General features: G+C 39.6%; 1 protein-coding gene across 8 annotated transcripts in view; it reads left to right on the forward strand.

The window, feature by feature from the left end:
* Positions 1-12,942, forward strand: part of LOC121195069 (transcription factor 4-like) — a 195,759-nt gene that overhangs the window by 81,925 nt on the left and 100,892 nt on the right. For all 8 annotated transcript variants that reach the window (XM_041058257.1, XM_041058261.1, XM_041058259.1 and 5 more), the window contains one exon: positions 4,068-4,126. In XM_041058257.1, the coding sequence (XP_040914191.1) occupies positions 4,068-4,126 (59 nt within the window). The remainder of the gene's footprint in view (positions 1-4,067; positions 4,127-12,942) is intronic.

Here is a 12,942-nt window from a genome sequence, read left to right on the forward strand (position 1 = left end):
ATATCGAAAGCATGCAAAATATTAATACTGGCTAAACTTAAAATACACAGTTTAATTGTAATTAACAATATAATTGTATTTCTTTTCTTTTCTTATTTATTTCATTTATTCTTTTCCTCTTTTTATCATTTTTAAAGACCATGTAGCGGCAGCAGCTGCCAAGAAACAAAAATCCAAGAAACAAAAATCCAAGAAACAAAAAAACAAAAACAAAAAATAATTACAAAATACATAGAAATATTGTTATTGGCCTCAGAAAGATTCTCAGTGATTCAATTCAGCAGCCACATGTGGTGTGTGTGTGTATGTGTGTGTGTGTATGTGTGTGTGTCTGTGTGTGTGTTTGAATCCAGTAGAGATAGATAGATAGATAGACAGATAGGCCTAAGTTGATATACAGTACACACCTATACATTTCTCAGTGGGGTGTTATATTTCGGGATGATATGGCAGAGGAGACAACACTCCTGCAAATGTTGGCTCTACTTCAGTAATGTGTCGAGTGGATCGAGGGGTTTTTGTCGTTGCTGAGGCGCAGAGGGGTCGTACACATTAACGAGCTTGATCCAGATTGACTTAGGCCTGTTTTTGTTTTGTTGCTTTTTGTTTTGTTTTCTTTTTTTTTTTTTTAAGCCCAGCCTTTGTGTGTACAAACAACACAAACCCAGACAAAGGTAATAATTGATCATACTGTTGATTTCATGATGCTCCGTTTTCCATTCGAAGCTTTTTAAATTATATTTAGTAAGTGTGGGATGACAAAGAAAGAATCATAAACCTCTTAAATCTAAATTACACATAAAAGAGTGATTCATTTGTCCGTACAGTTTAACCTTTCCACACCTGATAAATTCAGAATTCTAAAATCACAGCTGATAATGGTGAGCTGCTGGAGATTTATACAACCATTCATGTTGAACACAACATTCAGCCCATATTTAGAATTTTGATCAGAAATTCATTTTAATTGTGCAACGGGTGAAAGATTTTTGGATTCGATGCAGGATGTGGTAATTTGCAGAGGTGTATGCAATGTCAACTCTAAACAGATCTGTGTGTGTGTGTGTGTGTGTGTGTGTGTGTGTGTGGTCCTGAATTAGTATTTTTAAATGCATGTGCTTCTGTGTATAGATATATTTCTGTACCATGCAAAAGTACATTTGCGTGTGTGTGTCTGTGTGTGTATATAGGGCTAAATAAATGTGCATTGTACACATTTATATGTGTGTGAGTGTGTGTGCATCTGTACCAGTGATTTCCAGGACTTTTGTGTGTGCGTGTGTAAGTGTGTATATGTGTGTGTGTGTGTGTGGGAGTCTTTGTATACGTGCCAAACCAGTCCAGCTGGCATCAGTCGTAGCTGAAGCCGAGGCCGCTGTATCGGTCACACACAAAAACACACACGCATACACACACACACACACTCGTGCACAGTCGACCACATTCCTATTCTGTACGCCTGTAATTATCAGCCTCTTCTGCATCGACTACCATGTTGGCATGTATTCAGTGCTGGTCTATACACGCCTGATTCAAACTCTTCACCACGTACACGCTTCATTTTCCTCCACATACGCTCGCTATGAAACCCCTCCATTTCATCTCGTACGGCTGCACCGACCGCAGAATGTAATTACACACTAACCGTGGTTTGATATTTAGACTGGCTGAAGATTTAAGGTTTTATCCAAAAAGAAGGTCTGTGTGGTAAAAATAGGCATCGAAGCGGTCCCGCGGCTCGGAGGAGAGGAAAGCCTGTTCAGAAGCTGGAGAGGAAATTAGCTTTGTTTTACTGTACGCAGCAGCGGTCGCTGCGTTTTCGAAATTCATCAGACACCTTTTTTCACAGCCAGACACGCTCGGCTCGGGTATTAAAACGATGGTCGGTTACCTGCCAAAGAGGCGTCACCTTCTTGTCATGTGCTGATCAATTCTTGGCCTGCATCTAAAGAGCTCTGATGTCTGATTTCAGTCAAACACATGTTTAAACATGTTTGACCAAAGATGTTCTATAAAGACACTTGGGTAGGTGAGGATGTCTGCTCTCTCTCTTTTTTTTTTTTTCTCACGGCCATAAATTTTGCATCACGTGTGTTGTAGTAGAGGACTAAAGACACCTGCATGCTATAAAGGAGAAGACTCCGAAAAACAAACAGATACAGCAACACAGCACCACAGGAAACACTGCTTATTTTTTTTTAACACCAAATCAACACTAAGAAATACAATACTAATAAAATTACAAAAATCTGCATTTTCTGTGTAAAGAAAATTCTGTTCTCACATCACAATATAAAATTAGATATGAAATGATTGAGGATTTCAGTCATATCGTATACTCATTTACATGCATTTATATTGCTATAAGGTGACTGTATATGGTCAGCAGGGTGTTACAAGGTGTCTACCAGGTTATTAGGGTGGCTGGTTCTGGTGCTTTGGTGTCTGGTGGCACTGGTAAATACCTGGGCCATGTCTGAAATTGCTTCTTCTTTACTACATAGTGAGCTATGTTTACTGGTCACTATTTATGGTACTTTATGCTCCAAATGGTCCCAACAAAAAAAATCCCACCACAGAGAGAAAAAAAAAAGTACAGTGTTCCTGGTGTGCAGTGTCCAGAGAGACACCGAGAACAGGGAGTTTAATTTTCTGTGCATCAGCCCTTAACTGTCAAACTTCACAGAGGCCACTGTGATAACAAGTCACATGATCAAGAACCAGTCATATTCCATTTAGGGGTTGAGGTGGTTTTTTTAAGTACTGTTGGCTGCTGAGCAAGTGCACTAAAGAGTCTCAATGGGCCGACAATTGTCCAGTGGGAGAAAGGGAGGGAAGAGCAGAACAATACTACATATGGTAAACTTTCAGAGGGTCGATGCACCATATCAGCACAGATGTGTCAGAGGTAGCTTGAGGTGAATTTTATCTTCCAGGTCATCTCTATAAAGCTATGGATTTGGATCAATGTGTGCATCAGTTTGAATGTAGAGAGGAAGATTTCTGTGATGCGTGAACATCATCTGTGATCTGAGACAATTTTATTTGTTCTTCTTCTCTTGATGTTTTCGAAATGACACCTGAAGATTTTATACCTTGTCTCATATTTAGTTTGTACATTCAAAGCCACTGAATCTGCAACTAAAAGAAAGTGGAGAATGAAAGTGCTGCTTCTGTTTTCCGAGCTGGATCTTGTAGCATAAAGAGACTCTTTCTGTATATGGATCTGTGCATTGCAGGCATAGCAGATGTCGGTTTGTTGTGCTGGGAGATCAGCAACACACACACGCACACACACACACACACACACACACACACACACACACACACACACACACACACACACAGAGAGAGAGAGAGAGAGAGAGAGAGAGACTCTGATCAGCAAAACCAGCTTTGGGTGTTTTATACTGAAAATCTTTTGACTGTGTTTCCTAAACTAATTGTGAATGAATGAATGATCCTTTAGATGAATGGAAGAAAGATTAAAATATACTTTTAGTGTGTCAGGGGAAAAAATGTCCCTGTTTGGTAAACAAATCAAGCAAAAGTCTTGCTGTTGTTTCACTTTATTGCTGAATATCACTCAGAAAATGAATCGCTTGATTCATAAATAAACATAAATCAATTTTAACATTTTACCTTCTCATCAGAAAAAAAAAAGTTTAATATATGTAATTAAGAGACCAAATTTAAAGCAATTTGCAAATAATAAGTTAGTGATTGAATGAATGAAAGAATAAATAAAGTTCAGTCAACATCAACAGTAGTTTAAACCTGATTTTAAATAGTTTGTTTGGTTAAAAATGAATGAATGAATGAAAGAAATTAGTAATTGGGGCATTCTGATTAGATTGTGTGGTAGTGGAACAGTGGATCTGTGTGGTTAAGTGAAGAATGAAAGAATGAAAGAATGAAATGAAGGAGTGATTGGACGGGTGGATAAATGAATGTTAGTAATGCCACTGGCTTCACAGATTAAGCAGTAAATGAGTGGATGAATTGAGATAAGAGTTTCCCTCTGCTAACTGCCCCTTCTCTTTTTTCTTTTTTCCTTCCTCCTGCAGGTAAAACAGAGAGGAGTTCGTACTCGTACGGCAGAGAGTCCAACCCACACTGCCACCAGGTCAGTCTCACTCTCACTTTCTTTTTTTTAATTTTTTTTTTTATTATTTAATTTTTTTGTGAAGCAGAGTGACAGTATCACCAAACGTGCACCGATGTCACCGCTGCTTTTGTTAAACATTTATAGAGCAGCATTTAGCATGTGGCTAACGGCCTACATTGTGCTTATTGTCTGAATTAGCAATAATAATTTGGCTTCTTGTAGTTCATACATCATCACAGTGGAGACCTACTGGTTATTGACAGATACTGAGTGTTATTGACAATGATGCGTGTGGCCTTACAGTTACAGTGAAAGGGAAGTCAACATATCTTTAATGCCTGTTATGTGACGTACTTTGAGTGACACTGAATATGTGGGTTGGGATTTAAATAAAATCCTTAAATGTGATTGGGGGATTGGAAAAGTGGGCGTGGCCTGGTAAACATATTATCGCAGGTATTGTTGCCTGTTGACTTTGTTGTAGTTGATTATGTTTTGTCTTGGACAGTAAACAGCTGATTAACATTATCCATTCACTACTTTGCTTGTGTCTTTAAATCATGTAGGCAGCAGCACAAACAGGTGATTTTCTTGTTTTAATAACTTGCATCATCAGTTATTTAAAGATTAATAAGGTTCGTAGAGCTCTCTCAGCTTCTTATCTGTCAGTTATCCTTATCACTAATATAGACAACAGAAAAACCAACCCCTCATATCACCATATATCATAAAAAAATGAGTTTTGATTGTGTTTCGTGGTTTTTCATAAACTTGGAGGTGTAAAATAAAAGCTACAGCCATTCCTCTAGCTCCCCCACAACAAGATGGCACTATCTTGCATCAAACTTGTGTTGGTAACTGTGAGTTAAGGACAGAAAGTTTTGTTAGCAGTTGTATTTAAAAGCAATGACCTCTTCACTTTGGCGGTCTTTACAGTTTTTAGGTATTTTAGGTAGTAGTGTTTTTTGCTGCAGTGTGCAGGCTAGCGGTTAACAGTAAACTAGCAGAGTGAGTGAATGGGTGAGTGAGAGTGAGGGAGTGGGTGGTGTGGCTGCTGTCAGGGTGGATAGAGGCGTGCTGATCGTAGAAGTGTAGCTGTACCTGTATATTATGAGCCACGTTTTGCGTCTCGCCAATCCTGCCGCCATGTTTACCGTAGCTTTCTGCCAATCAGAGCATTTGCTGATGGGAAAATCAAATCAACACTATATTTTTTTTTTAACACCATCACAGAGGTGTTAAATAGACACACATAGACGGTACAGATGGAACTATAGATGTTAAAATACGGGGACCTTTACGGATTAATTGTTTTAAATGGAATATTTATCATCAGCGGTGGCACCAGGTGTTGTGAGCTCTTTGGTAATAGCCGGGTTTAGAATTTGCACTGAAATCTTCCTGCTCAGTTCTAATGGACCATATGCATCCATGAGAAGATGCACGTCGATGATTAAAAACACATACAGATGTTGGTGTTTGATTCTGCTGGTGGAATATTAAATAGAGAGAGGCTTGATGTGCTCGCTGTAATTTGATGACCACCTTTTGGTTTTTGAAATTATAAATATCACATACGTTCCATTCCAGTGCAGGCTGTTGGATCTGTTGATTGAGTCTGATGTTAAGGATTTATTTTTCTTTTAGTCTTCAACATCAATTAATTAAAGCTTATCAAACAAGTATATTTCCTTGCTTATGAAAACCAAAGTTGCGCTAAAAGATGTTACACATCATGGTGCATATATATGAAGGCTGTTACACTGATGTCTGAGTTTCAGATTGGATGAAAGTTGATGGATCACTGAGGGGAATTACAGTATATAATATTTAATTGCACAGTAATTTAGATGTACAGAAGTTTCTGTGCAGCACACCTTTCAGAGTTAGGGCAGAACTTTTCAAACATCATAATACTTTTGGTATTACATGCGTACACTACTGCGTAACACTTTAAATAGTGCAAGCTTTATTGGTAATTTTTGGTTTAAAAATTAAGATTTATTCCAAATTGAGAAATCAATTTTTAGATTTTTTTGATGAAGATTTGAACTTAACAGGTCTAATGAAATGGTTGTGTCTGCACACTGTGCTGCTCTCTGAAGTCAGGGGGGTGGAGTCGAGACAGAGCATCTCCTCTGATCTGTCACATCCACACTGGACTTTGATTTAATATTAATGAGATTACTACATCCACCTTCTCAGAGTATTTGTGAAAGGAACCATAAGCTAACTTGCAGATACACAGACACACACAACTGCTAGTTTTGTCCTGTGTAGTGTGTCAAAGTGTCATGAAAACATCCACAGCAGCATCTGGGATTTGTCACCGTGTCAGTGTTTGTGCACCTAGTTTGATAAATAAAGTGTCTCAACACAAAGTGTCTTACTAAGGTGTCGGGCCACCATGTGCCTCAAGCACAACAGCTTCAGTGCACCTTGGCATTGATTCTCCAAGCCTCTGAACTCTAACAGAGGGATGAACATCCATTCTTCCAAAAGATATTCCCTGGTGTTTTGGAGATCTCCCATAGATGTTCAATTGGGTTGAGATGTGGTGACTGTGAAAGCCACAGGATATGACTGACATAAATCCACTCAGTGATTCCTCATGCCCTATGGATGGGGACTATTCTCATTCTGTTTCTCAGGTTTTTCCTTTAATTTCTCACCCCTCTAAAATCTGTTTTGTTTTTCCTCATTTGAACAGACCACGTTGTGTTTTGGAGTTGTACACTGGCAATGGTGGTTACAGAGGTTCTGTCTAATAACTGGAGAAGTGGTTGCCAACAGGGGAGATCAAACCAAACAAAATGATTGACAGCGGTCCAAATGTGGTTGCCTGGGGCAGCTGGGCAATCATTACTGTCAAGCTTTGTGAATGGAGAGAATGCAGAAAGGGAAGTGAAGGAAAGTAAAGGGAGGCAAAAAGCCCAGTGTGGCATGTGAAGGACTTGTGGTAGTTTTTGGACTTTGGGACTAAAAAGACCTTCCTTCCTTTTAGTTTTGATCTCTTCCTTTCAGTCATGAGGACATGGTTTGGCCCTGACAACCTTGTGAACAAAAACACACACACACACACACACACACACACACACAGAGCATACATCTGCCATACACACATCTTTCCACTGGTGGAATTAACAATAGCTGCAGATTTGAGCTTCTGTAAATTCACATTTTCATTCACCACATTTTATTTGTGAATTTAATCATTTGCTCACTCACTATTCCCTGTTCATTCCTTCATTCAGTAGGTGATTGGTCCCATATTTACCCATATGTCCATTAGGGAATTAATATATCTCTTTACACTGTTCAACCATCTGATTACTCATTCAATCACTCCTTCATTCATTCACTTATACATTCATTCGCTAGACATTTGATAATTTTATCACTTGCTTTGTTCAGCCACCTATTAAGTGGCCCACTTGATCACTCATTCATTTGCTCATATATTTATTCATTCTTTCATTCAGTGTTTCATTTGTTCATCCATCTATTTATTCATTCATTCATTTATATATCTATTAGATAATTTGTTCATTTATATATTAGCTGTATTCAGCCATCTGTCCATTGACCTATCTGATCACTCACTCAATTTTATTGATCATTAGGTGGTTGATCTACCCATCCATCCATACGTTTGTTCACTCATTCATTCCATCCATAGGTCCATGTTAGGTGGTTCTTCCTTTATCCATTTACAAAGTTCAGCCTACAATCTGAACCCTCATTCATTCACACATTCATTCATTCATTTGTCCATTACTTGCTGTCCATTTCTCTGACAAATCTATTCATCTGATCGCTCATTCAAACACTATTCATTCATTTACCCTCTTCATTTGTTCATCTGGCAGTCCATTTGTTGACTTGATCACTCTCTGATCCATCCATCCATCCATCCATCCATCCATTTATCAGCGACTCGCTGATCTTTTATTTATAACCGCCTCTCATATCCAGCTGTGGCCTTTGTACGAAGCTACAGCAAACCATAGAGGACAAAAATATGAAATAAATCAAACATTACTGCCTCACTGGCCATTTTCCTACTGGGCTGCTGTCAAATTATCCTGCTACACAGTCTGAATGGCTCCTGATGGAAATTGTTTGGAAATGGCAGATAAATTTACATGCTGGGCTGAAGTCCAAAATCCTCTGGCTTCATCCTCGGCTGTTAGTGAAAGAGGGGGGAAAAAAAGACTTAGGGGGGAGGATGAGCTCACACTAACAGCAGGAAGATTTCCAGTGACCCCAGTTTATTTCACCAGTCTCTGACCAAACCAAATACATTTCTACTGAGTTTTGAGGTAATTTAGGTTTTGCTTCCTCTTTTTGGCTCCAGTTTCTTTTTTCTTTTTTCGTTTGTTTGTTTGTTTAAGAGTCGGAAAGTTTTAAAGTACATCTCACAATGTGTCATAATGTGTGTTCATTAGCATTCACAGATCTTTAAATTTCCTCGGCTGAGCTCCAAAACATTTAACCCGATAATCTTATGGAACTGCCATCTCATTTTAGTTACATTATTCAGTGTGCTGCTTTGTATAGCTGCTTTCGGAGGACGGGAGGACGTATGATTTTACCTTAACCAATGGCTGATATATGTGTCCTTTTGAAAGTGGACATAGAAGCTGTGGTGTTGGCTGGAGCAGTGGAACTAACATTTGTCCTCTCAGTCAAAGAAATGTGTGAGTTGAAGAGTTGTTCATATGTCTATAACCATATTTGGCTACATATTAGGTCATAAACCAAAGAACTGGGGGGGAAAAAGGAAATTTTGACCTGATAATGGGACTAGAAAAAAGTAAGAGGATCACCAAAGACACTAAGATTCATTGTGTGGAGACGGTGCAAGTTAATTACTTTTGATCGTCTGAATTTCGGTGTTTTGTTTGTTTCCATAGAGACAGATAAAACCATTTTATTATCTTTACCCCTAATGTCTCAGATAATTCTACTAGCACTGGTATTATTAGACAGGTTCGTTATCAAAGGGTCTGAGATAAATGTTGCTTTTTTAAATTAGTTTATTTATTTATACACAGGGTGATTCAGTAGATTTTTGATCACATCGTTACCCTCTCATGTTTTTGTTTCTGTCCTCTTTGCAGAATGTTCATGTGTTTGTGTGTCGGCGTTCAGTTTTGAAAATGGACAAACGGATAGTCCAACAGTGTCCAGTGGTCTGAAGATGTGTCCGTCCATCAAAACATATACCTCAGTGTTTATTTTCTAACACAACTGAGCTTTTTGTCTTCAGTGGTAGCATTTGTATTTAGCCTGAACTGGCTGTACTGGGTGTGTGAACTGGGAACCTGACAGATTCGCAGTGAATCTCTCTGTAGCTGTAAATGAGTGGTGGGGGCTGGGAAACATGGCCTCCTGCCAAGGTATGAGCCCAACCCCCAACAGCCAGCCCCGGCTCCCCTAAAAACATCCAGACCCCCTCCAAAGCCCATCATCTGTTGGCAGAAGGTGGCATGAATACACTCAGAACTCCAGGATGGAAAGAGACTGAGTCTGTTGTTTGGTTGCATGTGACATCATGGATGTAACTTTTATTTTATTCGTTCATTTATTTTATCAGTAAAATTTAAAATCATTTCATCTGCTATATTTGCTGTAATTTAAGTTGCAAGTGAAACTATGCCATACAAACAGACCTTCATTTTCATTCACCGCATACTTTATATTTCATATGAGGATTACATTTTACACACTTGGCCTGAAAAGGCATTTAAGTAAACAGCTTCCCCACAAGGTCCATTTAGTAGGTGTTTGATCCTTTCACATGATCTTCATCAGTAGATGGAGTTCAGATCCTCACCTCTCTTTTGCTGATGCTTTGGCTTTCTGCAGTGAGTGACACCACGCTGCACTGCTGAGTCTCATACTGTAATTGACTTGACAGTCACTTTAAAGCTTAGTTATCACATGTCATGAGCATTTTTACACCTGTCAGGAAGATCCAGTAGTTGGCAATTTTGCAAGGGTGAAACTGCTTTCATTATAGAAACAATTGGCACTTACGGTTTTGATCAAATGTCTAGAACAACCTTTGTTTACGTTTTTCCTGACGAGGACCTTTTGTAGTCGCATGAGTAATGACTGTTGTGTCTGAGAAGTTAAGTAGAGCATGGCTTTGACACTGTGACAGGCTTTTTACAGGAGAGTGAGGCGAATGGTTAGGCGTCTGACTTTCACAGCAGAGGCTGCTGCTCACATCCTGCCACCTGCCAGCGGTCAGCGCGGCCCACCATCTTTTCCAAAACTCAACCAGATAGTTTTAATTTCCTTCTTTATCTCGTAAAACAAACAGAAAAAGAAACATGACAGTTTGTTAGTTTCAGGTTGAGTTACCTGCTGGAGCTATTTCATCACGGTGAACAACAGCCGACAGGCGAAGTGACTTACCCGGAGTCTTGTCGTCACAGTGAGGTTGCTAGGCAACCAGTGGAGATGCTGCTGAGAAGCACTGAGCGGAAGGATGAACTGCTGTTCCTCAAAAAATAGCTCCAGCACGTGACACCTGCTACAACCACAAACAAACAAGATAGAACATGTTAATTAGCGAGCCAGGCTAGCTGTTTCCCCCTGCTCCCAGTCTTTATGCTAAGCTAAGCTAACCATGTCCTGACTCCAGCTTCATCCTTGTAGGAGCACTTCACCGACCTCATAAATCAAGATCATTTCAGTCCTCTTAAGAGGACTCTCATTTTAACTCCACAGAAGATTTGCTGTAGCGCCACCCTCAGGACAAACTTTACACATTTAGCTTAGGCCTCCGACAGCAGCTAAATCATCAGCATGTTGTTTGTTCTGCTGTCGTTTTATGGGAATTTCTGTGGCTTCACAGCTGCTGAGAGTATCACCTGAACTCCCATAACCACAGCAGAGCCACCCTCATGGGTAGTATAATATACAGCGAGTACACACACACACACACACACACACACACACACCCAAACACACACACACACACACCCAAACACACACACACACACACACACACACAAGCGCACACATAGCTCGGCTTCTCTTTGCTATCTTAAGCCATCTAAAGGGACATTTTGTCTACATAAGCAGAAAAACCCACATCATCAGAATGAAGGGATGGGAGAAGATGATCCTCCCTTATCACTCTCTCTCTCTCTCACTCTCTCTCTGTCACTACCTCTCTCACACATTACCACTATCTTTTAATGTCTCTCTCTCACACTCTGTGTATCTTCTTATCTTACCATTTTTCATCGTTTTACTACTTCTCTCAATTTTCCCCTTCTTCTTCACTCTGTCATTCATTCAAGCCCAAGTCACAGCATTGGCTACACACACACACACACACACACACACACACACACACACACACACACAAACACAAACACACACACACACTCTCAGCCACACCAAAGCATGCCTGTCATCCAGTTATCGCCTCATAGATCAGTAGGTTAGTCGTGGGCCGGCAGCTACAGCTGAGGCAGCAGCAGCAGTCTGAATGTGAGGTTCTGGTGGAATGCAACATGAAAAAAGCCCCTAACCCTTCACACACACAAACACACACACACACATGCACACACACTCTCACCCAAATCAGTCAGTGGAAAGTGCTGAAGGCTTCGTTTTGAAGCTCAGAGTTTCAGAGGAGCTTAGAAGCTGCATTTACCTACTAAAGAAACACACACACACGCACACACACACACACACACACACACACACAGATATGTACAGTATTCCATAACTATAGATTTACTCTCTCTCAGACACAACACGCAAGCATGCATGTGATTTGAAAGTATTAAAATTCAAAAAATGTAAATGAAATATACTGTATGTCACATATCAGTAGAATTAGTTAATTAATGCTCTGCAGCTCCACTCAGCTAGTGCTGGAAAATAAGGATTGTTGGACCAAGCTGGATCTTATGGCTCTGTTCCTTTCCGAGAGCCGTTAAGAACAACGGCTCATCGTTCTTTTTACATTATGGCTGTCATTCAGTTTTTAAAAATTTCACCTTTTTTTTTCAATTTATATATATTTAGAAATTTTCTCTCTGGTAAGAACAAAACTTACGAGTGGTGTAGCGAGTTTGAGTCATGTACAGACAGATGGCCTTCCTGCACAGGAGAATAAACACTATTTTGCCTTGAAATCATAAATTGTGAGAGTGGAGTTCAACATACAACTGAAACAAACTTGAAAAAAAATGATGCTCGCTCTGTTCCCCGTTTTGTCATCATCATCATGGTTTTTACTGAGAACACAGTAACCTCTGTAATTCAGCAGTTGATGAAAAATTCTCTCAGTCTGACAGCTGTCTCCGGGTCACTGTCCAGGATCATCCACTGCTGTAACACCTGACAGTGTAACATCACTTACTGTAGACTGTCTCACTGTCTCATGATCACCCATCACACTGAAACACCTCTTAGTTTTAGAAACACGTTTTTTTAGAATCTAATTTCACATGAATCGGTTCTGTCTTAATATTTTTCAACCGTTTTGAGTCCTAACACCTCAACTAATGCTGGTTTCTGATACAGGACTCTGGGATGTAAAATTCCTCTCTTTACTGTTTGGTAGAATTTTTGTGAATGAAACTCTCCACAAATGAAGTTAAACTAGTAGCCTTACATGGCCATTTTAAACGCGTGGAGTATGTTTATGATCAAATCTCACAAACATGCACCTCCTCATGAATAGGTGCCATTCATCACGCTGAAATGAAAGATTTACAATAGGTTTATCCAGTTTAGTGAGTCTGACTTGGGGCACTTTTATGAGCGAAACTCACAGGAAAAAAAGTATGAGAGGTTTAGGA

This window comes from Toxotes jaculatrix, chromosome 16, assembly GCF_017976425.1.
Source record: "Toxotes jaculatrix isolate fToxJac2 chromosome 16, fToxJac2.pri, whole genome shotgun sequence".
In the NCBI taxonomy this organism is placed as follows: domain Eukaryota; kingdom Metazoa; phylum Chordata; class Actinopteri; family Toxotidae; genus Toxotes; species Toxotes jaculatrix.